This window comes from Lissotriton vulgaris, chromosome 6, assembly GCF_964263255.1.
Source record: "Lissotriton vulgaris chromosome 6, aLisVul1.2, whole genome shotgun sequence".
Lineage (NCBI taxonomy): Eukaryota > Metazoa > Chordata > Amphibia > Caudata > Salamandridae > Lissotriton > Lissotriton vulgaris.
Window position 1 is genome coordinate 138846157 of NC_141694.1, and position 25282 is coordinate 138871438.

The following is a 25282-nucleotide window of genomic DNA, read 5'->3' on the forward strand; positions in this document are numbered from 1 at the left end:
AGGTGGGTTAGAGTATCAGGGAAATTATTCATGAATTTTCAGTACACTAGAGAGATTGCTTTGTTAGTGAAGTATTCCTCTAGTAATCTATTTCCGAAAGGGGACGACTTCGGTAGGTTTTCTCCCAGGGGAAGTGCCGCTCGGAGAGTGTGTTGGATTTTTAAGTATCGGAAGGTCTCTGTGGGGGATAGTTCATAGGTTTTTTGTAGGTCAGCAAATGGAATTATTTCCTCGGTAGCGCATATGTCTCCCAAGGTGTATATTCCTATCAGGTCCCATTTATCAAACCCCTGCTTTTTCGCCATAGTGACCAGGAGTTTGCAGGTGGGGGGGCGGGGGGAGGGCAGGTGAGCTTCCTCTCCCATTCTAACTTTCGTAGGGTTGCATGCCAGAGATTGATCATCAGTGCTGTTGGTCCCCCCACAAGAAGGTGTGGGGGATCGGTGTAAAGTACACAGCGGTACCCTACCGGCTGTAGGACTAGACGGTCCCTACAGTAGGCTGGTTCCTCTTCAGGCTGGTGGACCCATTGATTGATGGTAGTCAGTTGTGCTGCCCTATAGTGTGACTGCAGATCTGGTAGCGCTAGCCCCACCATAGTACCAACCCCTCGTAAGTTACTGTGCCAAATTCTTAGTTTTGCCTCTTTTCAGTTTTTAAGGGGCTAGCACACCCACAGTTTCTGGCACAGTGTGTTTTGCAAAACTGGTGCACAGACCTGGAGGGATCGATTGAACAGTAGAGGATACGTTTTCTGCTAACATAGTCTTGCCAATATTTTTGATGTATCTGACCGAATATTTTCTTACCTGTCGGCGTAGTTTTGCAGCTTGAAGATCTTTCTGGATTCACTATGCTGTGCATATTCCGCAATCTGGTGGTTGGGTCCGGAATCGTAGTTTTTTTTCTCTTTTTTTTTGTAGCCCAGGTGGGCGTCGACGTCCCACCTTCTGGTGTACCTTCGGTGACGTCGGCATGCTTCCGGCGGAAGCTACCACCCTTGGGCGCCATCTTCAGATTCTTTTTTCTGTCACTTTTGTCTTTTCTGCTTGTAGTGAATCCATGGCTATGTATTGTTAATCCTCTTTTTTTTTTTTTACGTGCATCTTTTCACGTATCTTGCAAGCTTCAACTTTCTTTCCTTTTCTATGCATTTCCACCTTCTTTTCCAGCCTCATCTTTCTGGCGGAGGCGGGTAGGTTCGCTAGTGAATCCAGAAAGATCTTCAAGCTGCAAAACTACACCGACAGGTAAGAAACTATTAGTTTTGCAGCATGAATCTTTCTGGATTCACTATGCTGTGCATAGATTTTGTAGCGGTTTTTGTTACTTTTGTGGCGGCTGGGTGGAAGATGAGCGTTGGTTGTTGAAAATATGTTGAAGCACCTTTTGTCCTACTTGTGCTTCCTTGTTCATTTGAACATCCACGCAATAGTGCTTAGTGAACGTGTGCACTAAAGCCCATGTTGCCGCCAGGCATATGTCCTGAATTGGTGTGTTGGCCAGAAAGGCAATTGTTGCTCCTTTCTTCCTGGTTGAGTGGGCCTGTGCCCCTCCTGTTAGCTCCTGGCCCGCTTGCTTGTGGCAGAATTGTATAGTCTGTGCGATCCATCGAGCTATGGTGTTTTTTGTCACTGGTTTACCCATGTAACTGTTTGCGAAGGACACAAAGTTGGTCTTCCTGTGTCCTTTCGTCCTTTCAATGTAGTGCATCACTGCCCTTCTTGCGTCTAGAGTGTGGAGTGCTCGCTCAGCACTTGTAGTGGAGTTTTGGAAGAAGCTAGGGATCTGAATACTTTGATTCATGTGGAACCTTGACACCACCTTCGGCATGAAGTACGGGTCCGTTCTCATTACGACCCTGTCACTGTGTATCTGAATGTAGGGTTCCTGTAGTGTTAGAGCCTCCAGTTCGCTCACCCTCCGTAGCGATGTGATTGCTACCAGAAATTCATAGTCAGTGTAGGAGAGTAGGGTCTGCAATCCTATGATCACCCAGATTTTTTGCTTTTGTTTCACTGGTTTACGACTTTCTCTGGCTGTGGGCCTGCCAATCAGACCCACAGCCTGGCTGTTCTCTTTCTAAATTACGATATGTACCCTAGGTGCATTTACCAATTGGTACTGGGCCACCTTATCAGACCCCGTAACGCAGGGCATAGGTGTACCCAGGGCCGCCAGGGGCTGCAGCATGTATTATGCCACCCCTGGCTGGCCGCCTAAAGTTGACACAACTGGCTGCATGACAGCTGGGGCAAAGTCGTGTAATCACCCTTTGCTTTAGGTATAGTAGCTCTATATCTAACCATACAATGGACACCCGAGTTCCTATCAGTCACTCCTATGGCAGGCCTTGACAATCCTGAAGGCAGAGTGCGTGGGCTCGTGTGAACTAGGTTCTGGCCCGAGCCGAGCCCGGTTGCAGCTTGCGGAATCAAGACCCAATGGCTGTTCCATGATAACGCGCACCACATCGGTAACTTCGGTGTCGCGTTATCAAGGCATGTCGAGTAAGGTGTCATACGAATCGGGATGCTGCCCCCTCACCACTTCTGGCGACGAGGTTAGCATTCCGCCCTTCTAGAGGGACACGACATGTACGTAACTGTGAACCCCGGTTAAAGTTAACTAAAGCCTCAGCTCCACAAAATGGATGCTGCCACCACAGACACGAGTCTGACCTCCTGCTGCTGGGAGTCCTTCCAGCGAGGAGAGCTTGGACAAAGGGTTTCCTGTCGAGGGCGGTGTTCGCACCGTCCCAGACAGGGTTTGTGTATTCTGGGTAGGTAGGGCTTTTGCGAGAAGGTGACTGCGGAGTGGCACCCCGGTGCTCACTACGCATCTGCCGGTCAGAACCAGTTCCAGGGGCGCCAGCCCTGGCCTGGGGAAAGTCCGGCAGGGGAGAGGGGTGTAACTACCCCCCTTCCTGGTCCCACCCTTAGGGCAGGACCTAGTCATGTACCCACCCCTTTCTTTAGGATAAAGACCGGAGCGGGGACCCTTCCAAATTAGATCATCTTTGAATCAAGAACTACTTTCTACGAAAGGACATTCGAGACTCTTCTCAAGATTTCTCCCTTGTGACTAAGGAGTAGTCACCCTGCATCAGCGGGCACCATCTAAGAACTCTGCGGTTTGCTGTAAGTCCTTCCTCAAGGAACCCGACGGCCCAGCTCGACGAGAACCGGCTTCCCTGGCACCTCTGACCTCTACCCACGTCATCAGCTCAGCTGTGATCTGTGGGTGCGACGAGACCTCGAGGGACCGGCCATCATCAAAACCTGCACGCTTTCTTAACCAGCACGACCATCGAAGTAATTCTCTGGTGAGTGCTCTGGGGTCCGAGAAGCCCCGACCCTGAGCCGCTCCAGCACCGAAGTGCAGTCTCCCAGCATCTCCACGATCTGCGTGGGGCCCTTCTGCTCGCTGCTCAGCACGTTGTCTGGTCACTAGCCGCTGGCTTGTGCCCTTCTGTGACGACATCCGACAATCAACACTGCTGGTCTGGTTGCTCCAGACTGGCCCTTGCTTCCATCTTTGCGAGAAGCACCCCGGACCCTCCTGGTCCACTCAAGACGCCATCTTAGGCCCACCACGTGGCCCTGAGATCTGCCAAGGCTTGTTGCCCCAATCCTGGGCCCAGCGACGCCGACAGCATCATCCTTCGTGGGACAGCTCGCACCTCCACCGTGGTCGCCGACAACGCCTCCTGGTCCGTGAGACTGCAGAGCCTAGCGTCGCCCACTCACCTGGTCGAGGTGACGGCCAACCGGTGCCTTCCTGGTACCCTCTGACTACTGCCTAGTAGTACGAACTTGGTCCCCTCTGCTTTCAGGTATCATCAATCTCTGATCCAGGCTTGGATCTCTACGAACTATTCATCACTGGTCGCCGGCCAGCAACTCCTTTTCTTCCGGCTCCTGGCTCGTCAGCGAAGACCCCGACGCCTGTAAGACTTGTGCAGCCGCAGCCCTCGTGGCTAGGTAACTCGGCATTTCGGTGCCTGCATAGCCTCTTTACTCTAGGGTCCCGAGTCCCTCGCTTCCGACTTGCCTTATCGGGTCCGCCCGAGACCTTAAACTTTCCGTGTCCTCAGACACTTGTTTTAATTGTGCACTTGAAGTATTTTCCTAAGAGATTTGGTTTGTGCTTAGTACCCTGTCCTCATAAAGAGTACAGGGCTGTTGTGATTCTTAATAAATATACTGTTTATTTTCATAACACTTGTGTGGTGTCCTTTCACTTGGTGTTCAAGGGGTATGTGATGGTATAACAGCTGGCTTAACACGCCCTCTCGAGTCTTTAGCCTTAGACTGCTCGTATCCACGCTACTAGGATAGGTGGTCTATAGGTTGACTTACAACCAATCATCATAAGGGTCGTTTGGAACGATACATAGCGGTCGCTAGAATAGCGAACGCTGCATATCGGGCCAACTTCTCACAGTCAGCATTTGCAGTGATGCTTTGTGGATAGGTTCGAAAGGTGCTTTCATGAACTCCGTTAGTACTACATTCAGGTTCCAAGCCGGTGGTGGCATTCTTTTTGGTGGCGCTATTCTTTTCGCCCCTTTCAAGAATCTTTTCACGACCTGAGATGTGAAAAAGCTTCTCCCTGTTTCTCCTCTTGTGTATGCCACAATCGCTGCCAGGTGTACCCTTAGCGAGGATGAGCTTAGTTTAGCCTTTATTAGGTGCGTGAGGTACCTTAGCACCGTAGATTCCCTTGTCAGTTTTCTGTGTAGTTTTTTCTTGCGACACACTGAGTGAATCTTTTCCATTTTGCCCCATAGCATTTGCGTGTGCTGGGCCTTCTTGCCTCTCGCAGCACTCTCAGGGTGCTCTCTGGTAGTTTTAGATGTGCGAACTCTAAGTCCTCAGGAGCCAGGCTGAGAGGTTGAGGCTCTCCGGCTCTGGGTGTAGAACTTCTCTGTTTTCCATAGAGAGTAGGTCTCTTCTTTTTGAGAACTTGTGGGGGGCCCCTGTGCCATCTTAATTATCTGAGAGTACCAGGTCTGCCTGGCCCATTGTGGTGCCACCAGGATCAGCGTCATGTTGCTCGTCATGCATTTGTTCAGAACCTTGGGAATCAGTGGTATCGGGGGAAAAGCATAGGCAAATGTCTTTGACCAGCTTATCCAGAGGGCATTCCCCTGTGACAGTGCTTCTGGTTGCCTGGGTGCAAAGTATTGGCATTTTGCATTCCGGCGTGTTGCAAATAGGTCTATTGTCGGAGTGCCCCACTTCCTGAATAGTTTTTTGTCTCCTGTATATTGAGTTCCCACTCGTGGGATGCTGAAGTCTGCCTGCTGAGCCAATCCGCTTCTACATTGTCCTTCCCTGGCAGGTGTATGGCTAGCGGGTCTATTTTGAGTGGTATTGCCCATCTCCAGATTTCCTGTGCCAAGCTTGACAGGGGGAATGGTTGAGTTCCCCCTTGTTTGTTTATGTAAAACATCGTTGTGGTGTTGTCTGTTTGTATCAGCACCTTCTGTCTGTACAGGTGTTTCTGGAAGGCCTTGAGTGCCAGCAACACTGTTTTCAGTACCAGGTAATTGATGTGTCTGACCGCATCTGTAGGGCTCCACAGGCCCCTCACTCTGAGCTTGTTCATGTGTGCGCCCCACCCCTTCTGGGATGAGTCTGGTAATGGTCACTTTTGGGTCCGGTGGTGTTAGAGGTTTCCCTACTGTTATCCTTTCCTTGGTCCACCACCTTATTTCTTCCTGCACCCTCTGCGTTACAACCACTAGATCCTCCCAACTTCCTGTAGCTTGTGACCATTGCTGTTGTAGCCACTCTTGGAGCGGTCTCATCTGTAGGCGTACATTGGGGACCAGGTGTATGCACGACGCCATCATCCCCAAGATCTCGCTCACTGTTCTCACTGTCAGAGCTCGCCCCTTCTGGTAGTGACGTTTCTCCCTCAGAAGGCTGAGTGTTCTCTTTTCGCTGGGCGACACCCTGCATTGGACGGTGTCGATTTGAGCACCCAAGAAGATCTTCACCTGCTCCGGTTCCATTGAGCATTTTCCCCCAGTGTATGGAGAAACCCAGGCCTATTAGCGCTCTCGTGACTTGCTGTGCGTGATCTTTGCATGTCCTGTACGAGCTTGCCTTTACGAGCCAGTCGTCTAGGTAGGGGTACACGTGTATCCCCTCACTTCGCAGATGCGCGGCCACTGCCGCGAGGCATTTGGTGAACACCCTTGGTGCGGATTTTAGACCGAAGGCCAGGGTTGTGAACTGGTAGTGATCGTTGTTCACTGTGAACCTTAGCTTGTGCTGCCTGTTCCTGGGGATGTGCAGGTACGCATCCTTGAGGTCTATGGTAGACAAGAAGTCCTCGGCCTTTATCTGTGGGATGACTTCTTGCAGGGACGTCATCTTGAATGTTTGGGTCTTTACATATTTGTTTAGGAACCGTAAGTATAGGATGGGCCATAGGCTTTCGTCCACTTTCAGTACCAGGAAGTAGTTTGAGTACACTCCTTTGTTCCGTTCTTTGAATGGGACTGTTTCGATGGCCTCTTTGAGGAGTAGTTCTTGGGCTTCCTTTTGGAGCAGTCGCAGCTCTGTCCCAGAGTGCTCTCTTCTCTTTGGCTTTCTGTTTGGTGGATTCTTTAGCAGCTCTATGCAGTATTCGAACTGCTTGATTTTCAGTATCCACTTGTCTGTGGTAATTTTTCTCCACTCCTGGAGAAAAAATCCTAGCCTGCCTCCTACTGGAGTAATATGATCTTTTGTGTCCTGTCCGTGTATCCCCCTCCTCTTTGTTCTTCCGTGCTCTCCCCCCGGAGGGTTCGGTGGGTGAGCACCTTTTCTCGTGAGCAGTCACTTAGAGGGGGGTTGTTCACCGCCTCTTCTTCTTTGTCCTCGTCCGTTTCCTCTTGATCGAAAGGACTGGCCCCTGTTCTGGTAGTTCCAGTTTTGCCTCGGCTGGCCCTGGTGACCTTGGTTGTCAATCTGTTGTCCCTGGTGGAACGCCTGGTGTGATTCTCCTCGCTGGTTTCCACCTCTGCCGTTTGGACTCAGTGTAGGAGTGCCCCTTCTCATCCCCCTGAATTGTAGGGCCCCCATGGACCTTGCTGTCTTGTTGTCCTTCTTCAGTTGTGTGAGCTTCTCATCAACTGGGGCTCCGAACAGTGTTTCACCATTGAAGGGTGTGTTCAGGATGTTGTTCTGCACCTCAGCTTTGAAACCGGAGATCCTGAGCCAGGCTTGCCTTCCCTCTGTGATGCCTATAGCCATCAATCTGCTGGATGTTTCAGACCCATCCAAGGCTGTCTTCAGGCAGGAGTTTGCAATGCTTTTCCCCTCTTCCACAAGGTGTGATGCCCTCTAACCGTATTGTTCCGGGAGGTGCTTGAGCAATTGCCCCATCTCATCCCAATGTTGGTATTGATGTCTGTTTAGGAGGGCGTTTGAGTTCGCCATCCGCCAGTGCGTTGCGGCGTTCCTCTCCATTTTCCTCCCAGTTAGGTCCATCCTCCTGCTTTCCTTGTCAGGTGGAGGCCCAGATGTTGTTGGGACGTTGGCCCTTCTGGCCGTCGCAGCGATAATAGAATCTGCTGTGACGGACCCCTCGATATAAGCCGGGTCCTGTGAGGAGAATTTGTATTTCTTTTCCGTCCTCGGCGTTACTGATCTGCATGTAGCCGGGTCCTTGAAGGCTTCCTTTCCCTGGTCTGTGATACTTTTCAGCATGGGAAGGAATTGGCTTCTTGTCTGTGTGGGGAGCAATGTTTCTAGCAGGAAATCTGCTTTTGGCTTTTCCTCCTCTAGCTTAACCCCATAAGCTGCTGCTGCCTTCCTGACAACCTCGTTGTATGCTCCAATGTCATCCGGTGGCAAAGGCCTCGATGGATATGTCTCCACCGCCTCCTCCGGGTTTTCGGCCTCGATGTCCTGCCACTCCTGGTCTTGGGCCGCAGAGAGACCCGGGCCGCAGAGAGACCCGGGCCGTAGCTTGACTGCTGGTCCCCGTAATCACCTTCATTATAATAGAGGTCCTCTTCCTCTTCGTGCTCTGGAGTTTTCGGCGGCTCTTCGACATCGAACTCCACCTCAGCGACGGACGTTGCCGCCCTCGAGGAAATCTTGTAACTTATCATTCTTTCGTCGAAGTCTTTCTTTCTCTGGAGGATATTCTCCATTTCGGCCTCGAGCCTTCTTTTCTTTCTCGATTCAGAAAAGGGGGTGGTGATGAACAGAGTGTCTGAATTAAGCAGACCACTCTTACCCAGTCCAAAGATCAGGGCTTGATCCATCACCGTTTTTTAGCTCACTGCACCATCCCAGCTCAGAACCTGGCTATATGCAAATTAGTCTGTCACTGGCCCAGTGCATCATGGGAAAAGGGCAGACCAAACTACCAAGCCAATTCTTATACTGGGAAGGAAACAAGCTTCCGGGGACCGGTTTCTGGCATTTCAGCAGTCTTCGGCCCAGCTTGCTTGAATCCTGATGGTGCAATGAGCAAGGGACTCACATTTGAGTATACCCTTCCACGCTTATGGTGGACAAAAACGATTCAGAAAAGGGGGTGGTGATGAACTGAGTGTCTGAATTAAGCAGACCACTCTGTAGCTGGTCTCCTTTCAGGTGAAGAATTGGCTTGGTAGTTTAGTCTGCCCTGTTCCCATGATGCACTGGGCCAGGGACAGACTGATTTGCATATAGCCAGGTTCTGAACTGGGATGGTGCAGTGAGATAAATAACGGTGATGGATCAAGCCCTGATCTTTGGACTGGGTAAGAGTGGTCTGCTTAATTCAGACACTCTGTTCATCACCACCCCCTTTTCTGAATCGTTCTTTTCTTTCTCAGCATCTCTGCGGCCTGGTCGTCGAGCGTTTCGGCCGCTTTCTTCGGCGGCGGCGGCGAAGCTTTCTTCAGCTCCTTTTCCTTCGAAGTCTAAGACCCTTTTTCGGGGGCTTGCTTCGACGACCTTTGCTTTTCGCCGGTCTTCTGCCTCCGGGAGTCCTTGTCGAAGGATCCGCTGGGCTCTTTTTCAGAGGATGCAGCTTCGGCTGTCGAACTTTTCGGCGCCGGTGCTCCTTTCGAGGCTTTGGACTCTGCCTTTCGAGGGTCCGCCTCTGGCTTTCGAGGCCCTGAGTGAGTTTTCGGGGTCCTAGACTCTCCTACCTTGTCAGGCGTTTTCTTATCGGTCTCTGCGACCGTGAAGTCATCTGGACCTTCGGCGATGTTGTCCTCGTCGTCGGTGGAGAGGCCCAGTTCGTAAAGCGTCGGGGCCTGGCCCTTGCCCTGCATCGTGTGATGAGCTGTCCTCTGCTTCTCTCGAACTCTGACTGTCTTCGGCTTGAAGACGGAGCAGGCGTTGCAGTCTCGGGTCTCGTGATCGATAGGCAGGCAGAGGTTGCAGACCGGGTGTTGGTCCTTCTGCGCGAACTTGTGGTGGCAGTTTTTGCAGAATTTAAATGGAGTCTTGTACATCCCTGCGCTCAGGGGGCCCCCTGTATGCGCATTCCTCCAAGGACGTTGAAGATCTCGATGTTCTTCTCTTTCTTCGTCGTCTCCTCTCTGATGGTCTTCTTCTCCCAATCTTTTCCGGTCTTTACCGTGGAATAATAGTTGTATTTTCTCCTTTTTTCCTTCAAAACTTCTGGAGCTTCACGCGACGATCCAGACCCAACGGCGGAAAAAAGAATCTGAAGATGGCGCCCAAGGGTGGTAGCTTCCGCCGGAAGCATGCCGACGTCACCGAAGGTACACCAGAAGGTGGGACGTCGACGCCCACCTGGGCTACAAAAAAAAAAAAAAGAGAGAAAAAAAAGACTACGATTCCAGACCCAACCACCAGATTGCGGAATATGCACAGCATAGTGAATCCAGAAAGATTCATGCTGCAAAACTACCGTTTATTTAGGTCGCTTACTGCAATCTCTCTCCTTTAACTGCCATCCAAAGCTTTCTCTCATAGTTCAACAATACAGAGCGGGCCTAACAGCTATAATTGCCCTTTGCGACATTAGGCTTTTTTTGGTCATCTTCCTTTGTGATTACTTCCAATATCGAAGTACCTCTGGAATGAGCGATTTGTAAACCAATACCATAGCTGCAGGCTTCATGCATGATGAAACTAATGTGGAATTAATACGCTGGAATTAATACGCTGAAAATAATCTTGCAAGACTCAACAGGTGTATCTGGATGAAGATAAAACTTTCCAAAAAACCTGAATCCTTTCCTTTTCTACTTTACTTCAGATGCCTCACCTTTTGTCCATGAACATGTTTTGGGAATCTAAAGAGGCACACATAACTGAAATATTCAATATACTGAAACATACAACATAAGTATATTTCATAGGTTGCATATATACAAGAGGCTATAAAAAACGGAGAGACATAGATACATACCTCCTTTTCCCCCACAAAGTCTAAGCTCCAGACTGTACACCAGTCCATTCTGCAGGGCTTCATCACCTCCAACCAATCGTCCGTTACATTTCACATACAAGTCCTCCAGAGGGTAACCCTAAACATCAGAACATTTCTAATCAGGTATATTTTAATATAAATATATATAAGCTTAAGTCTTCTCCGTATTTTACAATAGCCATGACTTCTTCCAACACCTATTTTAAGTATGATCACTGGATCTTTTCATGACATAAGCATTCTGAGACAGGGACTGCTACAATATCCCACCCTACATTTGAACACCTGCACATACATACATACAAAGTCTAGGGCACATGTTCTACATTTCAATAACTACAACAATAAACAGTACAATGTAATCCATGTATATCTGGAAGATTGCTGAGTTTATTGCAGACCAAATACGAATGTTGTCCAGAACAAGTGACACAAGTACAATGACATTTCTAGAGAAGCACAGCTACTAACGAATGAATAGCACTGAGCAGACCTCCAAAAATTATTTTAGTGCAAAGCTTATCTCCCGGTGAAAAATTGGCATGGGCTGATGAAGAATATTTAAGAGGATATGGGAAGCTGGGATGAATATAGCGGGGGAAAAAAGGGAAGCCCATGATGTAACATTTCATATAGAGACTGAGTGATAGATGAAGATTCTCGACATGCATAATTGACTTGCACAAGACACAATTGATGGAGGGAATGCCGAACAAATCAAAACATTCACCCCCAAGTCAAGAGATCTGGGTTAAATCCATCATTCTTTTGCTCACCAGTTTAGACCTGGCCATATGCAAATCAGTCTTGACCCTGTGCCTCATGGGAACAGTCCAGCCCAAACTGCCAAGTATAGGACGGATATGCCCAGACGTGGGTCCCGTGCTCTCCATGCCACTGAAGTCAAGCTATCCTGGTTAATGAGCGCTAAAAGCCCGAAACCGGTCCTAGGATGCTGGTTTCCAGTCCAGGGAGGACCTGCCTGGCAGTTCGGGCTGGACTGTTCCTATTGGTCACAGAGTCAAGACTGATTTGCATATGGCTGGGTCCAAACTGGAATAGCATGGGGAGCAAAAAAACGATGGATGTAGGCCCAGATCTCTGTACTGGGGTGAATGTACGACATTGTTCTGCATTCTGTCCATCAACTGTTGTTTTTGCATTTGTCATCCCGAGTCGGACGGGTATGCTCAGACTTGAGTCCTGTGCTCTCCATGCCACTGGAATCAAGCTATCCTGGCTGATGAGGGCTGAAAGCCCGAAACCGGTCCTAGGATGCTGGTTTCCAGTTCAGGGAGGACCTGGCTTGGTAGTTTGGGCTGGACTGTTCCCATGGGGCACAGGGTCAAGACTGATGTGCATATAGCTAGGTTCAAACTGGAATGGCATGGTGAGCAAAAAAACGATGGATGTAGGCCCAGATCTCTGTACTGGGGTGAATGTACGACATTGTTCTGCATTCTGTCCATCAACTGTTTTTACAGACCCGGATTATGCGACAGGTTTGATAAGATTATGCATCAAGAAAAGGCAAATTACCTGACAATATGCAGATTTTTCATAGTATTGCTTCATTACTTTGTAATTTTTAACACATGGTAATATTGTCTGGGGAAATATTTCCCCTTCTAAGTACCAGTTTAACAAGCAAATACAAAAATAAGCAACTGAAAGATTACCAGATAACCTTTGTGAAGGGTCTTCCACTGCGTGCGAACACATGTTGCCACATTTTTCTTAACAATAAGCCAAAGAAAAGTAGAAAAGCTTTGGCAAGGAGAGGAGCCCAGACAACCAAGTGAGAACCAGCTGCTCCAGAAGTTGGGGGAGGGGGCAGAGAAGAATGGCACTCTTTCAGATAAGCAGCATCTCCTATTATAGCAGCACTCTCTATTTTGGCCAGCGCTGGCTCACAGCACAACAGAGGGACACTGGAAGCCACAGAATACTCCTTCTGCAGACTTGAAATGTTAAATACAGCCAGCACAAGGAGCATTTTGATTATGCTGTCCAGATCCCGATGTTCCACTCCAGGTGCAAACAGTTGAAATTGGAGTAAATTGACAAGTTTAGTATATGACGGCACTTGCCAATGTTTATGGTGCTTCACAGACCCATTCCACAGCAACTGTGGTCTGACTTTGTGAGCATGGACTGGAAGCACATGAGCCATGAATGGTATCACAACTCTCCGCAATACAAACAATTTGAAAAGGACCTGCAAGGAAACACTCCTAAAGGGGATCCCTGCTTTGTAGATTTTGATGATAGATATAGTGGTATTTTAGAAATATTAAATGGGATTTCTATGTACCTGTCGCACTGCTCTGGTGATCTATGCTGTGGGGGCACAGGCTTCCTGGAGACCTATTAGTTCGGTACCCACTAGCTAATCATTTGGGCAATAGCTGGTACAGGTGCCAGTATACCTAGATACACACAGGGTTGGTACAAATGATGGGTGTTCTGCAGTTTCAATTGTGGTTAGGAAATTCCAGTGGTAATGAGGTTCGTTCCAGCCAAAGCAATTTCAAGGACAAAGCTTGAAACTGTCCTGGCGTCTTGACTCTGCGTTCAAATTCATATAACCCTGTAACCCATGAGCCAGAAAAAGGTGGTCACTGGTTCGGACTCAGGGGTGGGTGTGAGATTGAGGCAATTCTCAAGGCTTCTGGAAACAACTGGAAGGTGCCAATAAACTTTCGTCCCGCATGGGTGTTATCAGGGATGTAGAAGGTTCACGCTAAACAATAGTAGGAAGTCATGGCTCATCCCCTGGGCTTCAGGTGATGCAGCTGCTTATGTTGGTGCAAACTCAAGCAGCTGGATTTAGGAAGACCTTGTGTCCAAGAGCTGGCATAGTGGCACGACTTGCGCCCAGCAGCTTAACATACTTTTCAACCCACTGCCTAAAAGACCTGGCTCGTGCCAATTCACTTGACCTTAACTTTAGATAAGCACTTGCCTGTCTCTTAACACACCTCAACTAGAACTTTTGATGACCTTATCAACTCCCCAAAGACCAATGTAAAGAGCTAGTTTCTATGTCAGTGAACATAAAGACTCATGTGCCCTAGATTCACCATATTGTCCTATTTTTGGAAAAGAAAGCAACTTGAGATCAGGGCAGCAGGAATAAGGTACTGAGGCTCTGTTATGCAGATAATGCCCTTGGGAGAGCCTGGGTTCTCCCAAGGGCTTTATCTTATCTTTACCTGGCAATGCCCTCTGTGTGGGGAGGGCGTCCTATGGGGTTGGTCAATTGCTTCTGGAGGTCTTGTACTGCTTCGATAATCGGTGCAGTCACAAAAAGAAACAAACAAAAAAAACTGTGGAATGATGTGAGCGCCAATTGTTTCAGTTGTTTATTTACTGATCCAAAATGGAAGATGCAACTTGAATTAGTAAAATGAAAAAAAATGTTTTTGTAATGCGAAAGCACAAATTAACAAGCATTTGCAATGCAATAGGTCTCGCATTTACGTTACTTTAAGTTATTGGCATTGTAAATGACTGCCTTTTATTTATGTTTTAAAAACGAAAACAAAAATAAAAGGCATTATCATTCGCAATGTCAATAGCTCAAACTCGCGTAAATGCGAGACCTATTGCATTGCAAATGCTTGTTTATAAGGAGGGGCCATCAGACAAGGTGTCAGTCTGGAATGCACTGCAAACCATTTCTGCTTTTGTAAGTAGGAGGAAGGGTTCTTGTCAAGTGTCTATCTGTTGTCAATGCAGAGCCTTGAATTAAAGCTTTTAGACAGAATAAGCCAGAACAGTCCTTTGAAGGCTGGAAAGGGGTCCTGTAAACAATGGTATAGGAGTAATCTTGTAGCTGCATTTTGGATTCTCTGGAGTCTTCAGATCCCCCCCCCCCCCCCCATTGCCTCCCCTCCCCGATCCCCCCACCCCCCCCATCGCCCCTATCCACCTCCAAAGCCATTTGCTTTGCTATATAATAACATTAGCAAAGCAAATGGCTTTAACTTATTCAAAGGTGAGACCTATTGCATTTTCAATGCTGGTCTATTCCGCCTCTGGTATTTCCCAGTTCAGCTAAAAAGAACAACAGGGCGCGCTAGGATCTCAGGCCTGGATTAGAGAGAGGTTCACTAAATAAGCCAATTACTTCAGAAGAAGTAGAAGTGACGGCACTTTCAGTTGCGGCCGCACTCCTCCCGGAGAAAACATTATACATAGTTAACACGAGTGACGTGCACGCTCCGACGTGAAACCCTCCAGCAGCCGTGAGTTGCTGCACGGAACACAGGCAGTCACTTTTAATGCACGTTCCCTTCAACAAGAGGACCTGGGGGTGAACAGGAGGGTGTCCTCCCACCGTTAAAGATTGCCATGGTGCTTTTTGTTCAAATCTGTCTGTTGAATTTCAAGTCGTGTACGTTTAAACATAAATGAGTCTTACAGTTGTTGCCAGGATAAACGAAAGATCATTTTATAGTAAGCTATAAAAATAATTCTACTTGATTAGGGAGAGAGGGAGAGAGGGAGTGAGATACGCTCTCCTGTGGTTCTCAGGTTCCTTTCACAGCACTGTCCCCGAGTGCAGCTGTCACCCGCTGGGCAGACTAACCTCACCTCCCGGTGCTCCAGGTAGTTCAGACTGGACTGTTCCCATGAGGCACAGGGTCAGAGCTGATTTGCATATAGCCAGTGTCTAACCCAGGGTGGTGTGGAGTGCAAAAAAAACGATGGATTTAGGCCCAGATCCTTGTACTGGGGTGAATGTATGACATTGTTCTACATTCTGTCCATCAACTGTGTTTTTTGCAATTTTCCCCCCACAGGACTGCCCCCGCCTCTAAGAGGCAGCATTGAGTCGGCACAGCCCCTCGCACTCCCCGGCCCCACACCATAGGAACCTCCGGGAGTGAGCGTGGAGAAGGCACCCTCCCTCCCCTCATCTCTGCCTCCCTACCCCATCGTGGGACTCCAGGCTCCCTCCATCCCACAGCACAGCCGCCGCCTCTGGGAGGGAGCGTGTAGAAGACACACTCCACCCCACAAGGCCCCCCACGCAAACCTTAGAACCCCATGGGCGGGATCTTGGGAGGAATCATTGACCAGGCACCCCCTCCCAGCTCTGAGCTCACTCCTACAGGACTGCCCAGTCTCAGAGAACACTTTGCCTCCTACCCTGGGACTCCCTCCCACAACACACCAGCCTGCCTGTATCAACAAACACTCCAATGGGGAAGAAGACATGAAATGAAAAAGGCACTTGTAAAGCGCATGGCTACCATAAGGCCTCCCAGCGCCGAGGACCGGATGAAAGAGTGACCACCTTAGCTGGATGGATATAAAAATGGTTTCAACTGTTTACGAAAGGCCAAGTGGTTTTCTTTCAGGCGAATATAGTCTGGGAGAGTGTTCCATTTTTTGGAGGCCACGTATGAGAAGCGTTGGCTCCCACTTCTGGTCCTGTAGATTCTCAGGACAGTGGCTAGGTGTTGGTTTACAGAGCGAAGAGCTCAGTTGGGATGATATGGGGCAGTCAGTGACTGTAGGATAGTCGGGCTTCTCTTGTTCATGATCTTATGAGTGATACAGAGGACTTTGAACGAGATCCTCTCGGCGACAGGTAGACAATGATGGGAGGTTATGGCTGCTCTGGCTGACTCTCTACTGGGGATATTCAGAAGCATTCTGACTGCACAATTCTGGACTACCTGAAGTCTCCTTATTGTGGCCCATGGTGATCCAGCATAAAAAGCATTAGCGTAGACCAAGCGGGAAAGAATTAATGCTTGTTATGTTATCAGAGGTTTTATTGAGCGCTCAGCTACTCAAGCAGAGTGTCCCGGCGCTAACAGACCTAACACAGCATAACCCAGGCGGCAGAAGAGGAGTTAGAGACAGAACAGCCACGTTTTAAGCTCTTTCCTGAAAGATGCTAAATTCTCGTTCTTTCTCAGAGCGAGTGGCAGCGCATTCCAAGCCCACGGCGCCAGATATTTGAAGGATCGGCCCCCGGTCCGTGCGCGTCTAATTGTCGGGACTCTGGCCAATGACAAGGCAGCCGATCGTAAGGCTCTGGATGGCTGATGGAAAACAACTCTCTTCTGCAGATAGAGAGCCCCCATGCCATGAGGCTTTGAACGCAACGGTAAGGGCTTTGAACTTAATGCGTTTCCGGATTGGGAGCCAGTGAAGGGACTTTATAAGGCCGGAGGCATGAGACCTGCGGCCAAGGCCGAAAATTGCCCGTGCCGCCGCATTCTGCACTACCTGCAGACGCGACAAAAGATATTCAGGCAGGCCGAGGTAGAGTACGTTCGCATAATCCAACCTCGAACCGATCAGGGCTTGCACCGTTATTTTCCTATGGGCGGTAGAAAGGAGAGGGAGGAATTTCCTTAGCATTTTTAATATCCCAAAACACTGCCCAACCAGACCAAGGATCTGCGGTTTCAAAGAGAGACAATTGTCCATCTTGACTCCAAGATTCTTAACTACCGTGGAGTCAGAGGAGGGAGGGTACATCCCTGCGGGCCACCAGGTCTTCCATCTGGGGTCAGGGGGGCAACCAAAGAAGAGGAGCTCGGATTTGTCGGAATTACATTTCAGCTGATTTAATTGAAACCAGGCAAATACCGCGCCCAAGCAGTTCTTAATGATTGCGCCATCAAAGTCCATATTCCTATCACATGTGAAGAGAAGCTGAGTCATCAGTGTAGGAGACAATCTGGGCGCCAAAAGACTCTGCCAGTGCCACTAATTTCTTGGTTTCCCAGGTTAGTAGCGGAAATACTTTCTTTAACATCCTGAGCAGTCCAAAGCAACACCATGCAACCATCTGAGCTTGGACTTCCATGTTTAGCTTATTGTCCAGCCAAACTCCTAGGCTCTTTATCTGCTCTTTGGGGGTGGGTGAGGTACCCAGAAAATTAGGCCAAATAGGAGTAGATCCCAAGAATAGGCAGGGAGGGGTCCCGGCCAGAAACACGAGCAGCAGGACATCTAAATTTAGTAGGAGAGAACAGCCCCACCGGCAGGAGGCTCCGATAGAGCGTTTCTTGTGGAGTAACAGCCCTGGAGGGGCAGGGCAGAGCAGTCTAGGATACAAACAGCGTCCTAGGACACGGTCACAAACACCGACATGTAGTGAGTAACACACACTTGCACACACGCAAAGCTAGGCACAGACACGACAGTCGGTGACCTAGACACAACCCCCGTCTGCCAGTAAGCTACACACACGCTGACGGACAGAAAGATAGACGCAAACCCGGACAGCCAGAAAGATAAACGCAATCCCACAACATCAGAACAGATGGGGAAGGGGGGCAGAGCCTTTCTGGATAAAGGTCAGACACGTTAAGCACCCAGGGCCCCTTAAGCAGGCTCAGAAAAACAGTTCATAAACAGAGGAACCGCCCTCCCTCCATTGTCTGAGCTGTCAGCAGCGAGAAGTGAAAGTTAAATAACAAACGCGAAAGCGAAAGGAGTACAAGTGCGAACCCTAAACACAGCCACCGTGGAGACCCGAGGGAATTCCGCGCAGAAACGAATCACGGTATTAAAAATAATTCCCAGTGCACGGGTCAGCCTCGACTGAAGTGTTGGTAGAAACAAAGGCAAATAATAAAACCGCTGCAGATGGAGACAGACGCGAGGTTGCAAAAGTGAAAGAGGCTATTGCCTCCGCCCTTTCCTCCCTGTGACCCTGTGTTACAGGCAGCTGATGACGTAAACTGGTAGGGCGTAAAGCAAACGCGAAAGTGAAAGGAGGATCGCGCTGCAGCAGATCTCTTGTCTTTATGGGGCCATGTGTTTAAACACATGGCCCCATAAAGATAAGAAATTGTTTACGGCGAACGGAAAGCAGGCGAGCCCGTCCAAGTGGGACAGCAGAAAAAGCCAAAGGGAGAGAACACACGCGGCTGGCCGCAGTTTAGCATAAACAGTGACGCCAGCCAATAGGAAAGAGGGGCAGGGCTTAAAATCCTTCACTGAAACACCTCAAAAACATTCAATCTCGCCGAGCAAGCTGCCCATGTGGACAGCCACGCTAGCCAAGACCTAAACAAAAAGCAAGAGAGAGCCGTGCACTGCAATCGGGTTTGCTGGCCCGGGAGTGGTGTGTGCGTGCGCAGTCTTCTCTTTTTCGAAGCACATACTAGTGCTTGATGCGCGCTCCTGCAAGGTGGATGCCGCCGAGTATGTGCTTCGGAAAAGAGCAGAACGACGGCTAAAGGTCTCCTATGCAGCGCAACTAAAATAAGACCGCAGCAAAGGGGGAGAAAAGCCGATGGGCAAGAAAGATCAAAATGGGGCGGGTGGGGTGAGAGGCACACGACTAACTGAACACACATACACTCTCGTGGAGTGCTCAAGAAAAAAAAAATCTAGTTCCCTGAAAGTGAATGAGCACTGGAAACACATAAGTAAAGAGGCTATACTTTAGGGGAGAGAAAACAAAAGATTGACAAGGCATGCTACATAATAAGAAGCTGGAAAATGATTGACACTAAAGGCAACTAAATGTAAGAACTGGCTGGGCTTTAATCCCTCTGTAAAATTGTGGTAAAATGACAACAGGTCTTTTGCAATTAAACAATTTGCATTGTATGATAGGCTCAACCTAAGAACTACACTTAACATTAATTTTAATATCCAACAAGTACATGCAGGAATATTTACTTGCATACGCAAACTTTGGCGACTGATTAAGAAGCAGTGACTGGATACCTAGGCGTTAGGAAGATTCAACGAATCACAAAATTTGAAAAAACAGAGTAAGTGACATGTCATATGTATGTAATGCCTATTTGTATTTGTCAATTATGTATTACTGACAAGTGTGCTATCACTACAAGCTTAATCATGTTCTCATGCAGCTGGCTTTTTAACTTTTCCGGAGAAGTTCTGTAATACACTGACAGATCTTATTCTGGAAACAAATTTCTTGAACCGTGCACAGCCACGGCAATGCACGGGTCTTCTTAAGAGTGAAGAATAAGAAACAGCAACTGACAGAGAGGCATGGATGAGCTAAACATAGTTCAATAAGTAGTTACTATATATTTGTGGCCGTGCTTTTAAAGAGTGTCTTTGGATAGGAATGTTCACTGGTGTCTCTCAATGCGACTGTGGCCAGGTCACTTTATTCAATTGAGCAGTGTGCTGCGCACTGCTACAGGGGCTTGGGATCGGCCCTGCCTCTGCAGCCGATACAAAAGGAAAGACCCAAAAGGAAAGACCCTTTACAAGTGACTTTAAATGCAGTATAGTTCACCATATTTGAATTATTATTAACATTTCTTTATCTGTTAGATGGGCAGAATACATGTAGATGTGAATAATAAACAGGTGCTTATATATTTTTAGAATCTTGTTTTTTTAAATATGATTTCCTATACGAGGTGTGAGTAGTAGACAATATGTTTACATGCATATTTGGCCCTAGGGAGGTAGTGGTCCTGGGGCATTTGAAAGCCCTGGGGGAGGGGGTGCCGCCCCCAATCTTTGGTCAAAAAAAATAAAGCCCTGGGGAGGCTGCTCTTAGAGCTCAATGGTAGGAGAGGGTGGGGTCCACGTTTCCCACTCCTTAATATCCGTAAAGTCCCAGGGAGGTGGGGGTCTCCAGGGCTCATATGGCTCATAAAAGGGAAAACACAGGGCACAAAAAACAAGCAGGAAACACATACCCACTCACAGACCCAATTAAGTATTCAGATAGACCCACTCAGTCTCACCGACTCACTCAGACACATGCACTCACCCACAGACCCACTAAGACTCGTGTACTCACTCCTAGACTCAGATTCATGTACAGACTCATTTAGACTCACACATCCACTCAGACTCACTTAGACTCATGCTCCCACTTACAAACACACTCAGACACTCATGCACTTACGTACAGACTGACAGACACAATCATGGAGGCTCACAAACCCACTCAGACACTCACACCTAATCAGTGACCCACTCAGACACTTACTCAGACACTCGCGCACCCACTCACAGACCCACTCAGACACTTACGCACCCACTCTGAGACTCATGCACTAACTCACAGAATGACTCACACACATGGAGGCACTCACAAACCCACTTAGACCCTCACTCAGACACCCAGTGAGACACTTATGCAGCCACTCCCAGGTCTGCTCAGACACTCGCACACCAATGGAGATACTCATGCACTCACACACACACACAAAGGATACAGGTCATAGTTGGGGAATAAAATCAAAAAACCTTTGAAATTCACTGAAACGTTACAGGAACGTTAGTTAGGCTCCGATTTCACGCGTACAAAACCAATGAAATTCAGCAGAAATAGTTGCCTGAGCTAACTATAACTTATGCCCCTGCAATTCACTGCTTATGACCTCACATAATACATCACTAATGACATGGTCAGTGACATCACTATGGGGAGCATTTATAAAATGTGGTTAATACATAGATACATACAACTGAATTAAAAGATGAATATCAAAGAACATTGGCAGTCAACGGTAAAGGGATGTTTGTGGTAGGGGAAGAGAGGTGGGTCTTTAGGACTTCATGGTACCTGACAACAATGCATTCGGATCAAGGGTGACTCCAATAGAACTCAATTCTAGTTACTCCCACTATGTGCCTTGTCATAATAATTATTCATACAGCACTCCTTTCCTTTTCCAACCATCATGGAGGTAAAAGGAAAGGTCTCTGCATCCATGAAATTCCAGATACATATGCAATCTATAACAGTAACACAGCCAATTCTATGGTTATGTCCAGTAATGCAGTGGATCTGTGTGATCACTTCAAAGCATCTGTTAGGCCATACGCCATAACCTCTGTTATCAACCAATCAGCAGATTTGTATAGTGCGCTACTCACCCGCTAGGGTCTCAAGGCGCTGGGGGAGGAGGGGGAGTCGCTACTGCTCGAACAGCCAGGTCTTGAGTGGTTTCCTGAAGGAGAGATGGTCCTGGGTCAGCCGTAGGAGGGTGGGGAGGGAGTTCCAAGTCTTGGCCGCCAGGTAGGAGAAGGATCTTCCTCCGGCGGTGGTTCTGCAAATTAGTGGTACGGTGGCGAGGGCGAGGCTGGCGGATCGGAGCTGGCGGGTGGGTGTGTAGAATGTGAGGCAGCAATTGAGATATTTAGGACCCATGTCATGGAGAGCCTTGTGTGTGGGTGAGGAGTCTGAACGTGATCCTCTTGCTGACGGGTAGCTAGTGCAGGTCTCTCAGATGGGCGGAGATGTGGCTGTGACGGGGGATGTCAAGGATGAGTCGTGCAGAAGCGTTCTGTATGCGCTGGAGTCTTTTCTGGAGTTTGGCTGTGGTTCCTGCATAGATGGTGTTCTCGTAATCCAGTTGGCTGGTGACAAGGGCCTGGGTGACCGTCTGCCTGGTTTCGGTGGGGATCCACCTGAAGAGCTTTCGGAGCATGCGCAGGGTGTTGAAACAGGATGACGAGACGGCGTGGACTTGCTCGGTCATTGTGAGGGAGGAGTCCAGGATGAAACCCAGGTTGTGTGTGTGGTCAGTTGGCTTCGGGGCGGTGCCCAGGGCAGAGGGCCATCAGGAGTCGTCCCAGGCAGAGGGGGATGGTCCTAGGATGAGGACTTCCGTCTTGTCCGAGTTCAGTTTCAAACGGCTGAGCTTCATCCATTCCGCGACGTCTTTCATTCCTTCGAGGAGGCTGGTTCTGGCGGTGGCGGGGTCGAGGGAGAGGATTAGCTGGGTGTCGTCGGCGTATGAGATGATGTTTAGGTTTTGTTGGCGTGTGATGGCTGCAAGGGGGCTCATGTAGACGTTGAAGAGGGTGGGGCTGAGCGAGGATCCTTGCGGCACGCCGCAGATGACATCTGTGGCCGCGGATCGGTAGGGGGGTGGGGGAGGCAGACTCTCTGGGTTCTTCGGCGAGGAACGAGATGATCCTCTCCAGGGCCTTTCCTTGGATTCCTTTTTTTAATTTTTTTTTTTAATTGAGAATTTAAACGGTATCAAAAAAGAAGTACAAATAGTTATACAATGATTAATGCAGCACAATTCATAGAAAAGATCATATCAATACATAGATACATAAATACAATTCGATATTATTACAAAAAACTGGGTGGATGACCAAGATAGACATAAATATATAAATATATGTCATAAAAATAGAAATCTGATCATCATAGCACATAACCACTAAAAAAATTAAAAAAATGTTACCAACAATTGATAGATTATCTCAAGACAGATTTATATATAGCAATCTATCCCGGCTGGTTAAAAAATTAACGTACTATGCCCTCCCTCTATACCTTCAACGGGGCCCACATTTTGTATCCAAAATCCCGCGATTTTCTGCCTTTATGTAGATAAAGCAAAGATTCTATATTATGGATAGCGAGAAGCCTGGCCAACCACATTGAAAAGGTCGGGGGAGAGGGGTCCTTCCATGCAGCTGAAAGCAGGATCCGTAAAACGGCCACAACCAGAAAGATAAATGCCTCAGTTTCTCTGCTACTACTAAGACCCAGCTTACAGTCAGTCCCGAGGATCATCACTGTTGGGGATAGACTGATCTTAGAGCCTAGCAGCCCCTCTAGGAATTATTATTATTATTATAGTTAAGTTTATAAAGCGCTCAGCTACCCGTAGGTTTCCCGGAGCTAAAACCAAAAAAAATTAGGGGGGGGGGAAAGAGTCAGAAGAAAACTGTTAGATGTTGAATAACCAAGTTTTTACCTGTCTGCGAAACCTAAGGTAGTTGGGTTCAGTTCGTAACTGGAGGGGAAGAGAATTCCAGAGTGAGGGGGCAAGCCAGGCGAAAGAGCGGTCACCCATTCTGGCTTTTTTAATTCTGGGAACTGAAAATAAGTGTTGGCTAGATGATCGCAGATTGCGAGGGGGACAGTATTGTTGTACCAAGGAGTTAAGGTAAGGTGGAGCTAGGCCAGTATTTATTCTGTGCATGATACAGAGGGCCTTGAATTTAGTCCGGTTTTCAATACGAAGCCAATGCAAAGTGTGTAGGGAGTTGGAGGTAGGGGATGTATTGGATAATTTGCAGAGTAGTCGCGCTGCCATGTTCTGGACTATCTGCAATTTACGAATCACCTCTTTACAGGCTCCCAGGAGAAGGATGTTCCAGTCTAGAGATGATTAAGGCCTGGACTACGGTTTTCTGAGTGTCCAGGGGAAGCATCCATATGATCTTACGCAACCATGTAATGATAGTGATGCAAGTGGAGGAAGTTTTGACCACGTGGTTCTTCATGGATAGTTGGTCGTCAAAAATGACGCCGAGGTTGCGTGCTGTTTTTGACGGGGTGGGTAAAGTGCCCATTTGAGAGGGCCAGTGTTGGGGTCCCCATAGGGTGGTGCTATGGCCAAACAGAAGAAGTTCTGTTTTCCCCCGTTCAGTTGCAGTTTGTTGTCCAACGTCCAGGCTGCGATGTTGCTCAGTCCTGTACAGAGGGAAGAGGAAGGAGAGTGAGAATCAGAGGAAAGAGAGTAGATGACCTTGGTATCATCGGCGTACGAGTAAATAGTGAGCCCAGCTTGCTCCGCAATAGCAGCCAAAGGTCTGACATACAGATTGAAGAGCAAGGGGCTCAAGATGGAACCCTGCGGAACGCCGTACGCCGATGTAAAGGTTTGAGAAGTGGATGAAGAAGAGAAAACCTGAAAGGTGCAATCGGAAAGAAAGCTAACAAACCAGTTGAGAGCTGTGCCGGTGATGCCAGATGATCTAAGGGCATTGATAAGAATTGGGTGGGAAACCGTATCAAATGCGGCACTCAAATCAAGCAAAATGAGTGCCACGGTTTCCCCCCTATCTACTCGACATCGGATGTTTTCAGAGACCCCTAGCGAATTTCTCGATTTTAATTGTAGTAAGTTTTTCACAAAAAAAGAACATATGTAACAGATCAGCCGAGCCTTGCTGACATCTTGGGCAGGTACTATCCGTCCTCATACCCCAGTCGCATAACCTAGAAGGAGTATAATATAAATTGAAAAGGGTTTTAAAATGTTGAGCCTTCAGATTAGAGGACCTAAGCACCTGCTTATCCAGAGATAGGGCTTTATCGAGATCTACATCTGGATCTTGTAATTTTGCTGCCCATGCTACCTCGTGTTTCTCCAGATCATCTGGTAGCTTTTAAATTGACTCCTGATAGATAACCCTAATCCTATCTCCGCCCTTCACTAGATATTCAAGTATGAAACTATGAGCGGAAAAAGCAGTGGCCAATACATAAGCTTGGAGAGTTCGTGAGATCTGAAGGTACTTAAAACTATGGCCGATAGGCAGATCATATTTCTGCTTAATGGCATCAAATGACATCTTGCCATTACATATTACATCCCCCACTGTCTGGATGCCCTGTTCCCATATCTTCCAGGCCTCGTCTACACTCAGGTTCGGGAAAAAACCCTGATTTCCACAAAGGTGTGCATCTACTGATTCTGGGAATCTGTAAGGATTTCTGTAGTATTTTCCAAAGATCCCAGGCTCCAAGAGGGATCTTAAGCCTGGTTTTCTTAAAAAAGCTACGCCCAGTTTTTCTTAGTAGTGCACCTACAGCTTCCTTCCCCATTAAGAGCTTGTATATTGAAGGGAGGGTATATAAATCAGAGGTCGGGTCCAGAGTATGTCTCTCCCTACTTGCAGATTCAAATAAGACAGACATCTGGGTCAATAAACAGGCCCAATGATAAAATCTTATATTTGGATTTAATTATGCATAGTTTGAGGCAGGAAAATAGTATATTCTAGTTTGAGTAAAGGAGAGCTAATCATTCAACTTTAAAAATCTCTAGCATGTTGCTTTGATGACTCAACATTGTCTTAGTGACCACTTGCATAGATGCTGGCTCTTGAATGATACCATTCACCTACCATACTCATAATATTA

General features: G+C 48.0%; 1 protein-coding gene across 1 annotated transcript in view; it reads right to left on the reverse strand.

Annotated features, from left to right (window-relative positions):
• The window catches only part of SDE2 (spliceosome associated SDE2), a 200834-nt gene that overhangs the window by 169807 nt on the left and 5745 nt on the right, over positions 1 to 25282 (reverse strand). The window contains exon 2 of the mRNA XM_086926176.1: positions 10381 to 10498. Within this exon, the coding sequence (XP_086782302.1) occupies positions 10381 to 10498 (118 nt within the window). The remainder of the gene's footprint in view (positions 1 to 10380; positions 10499 to 25282) is intronic.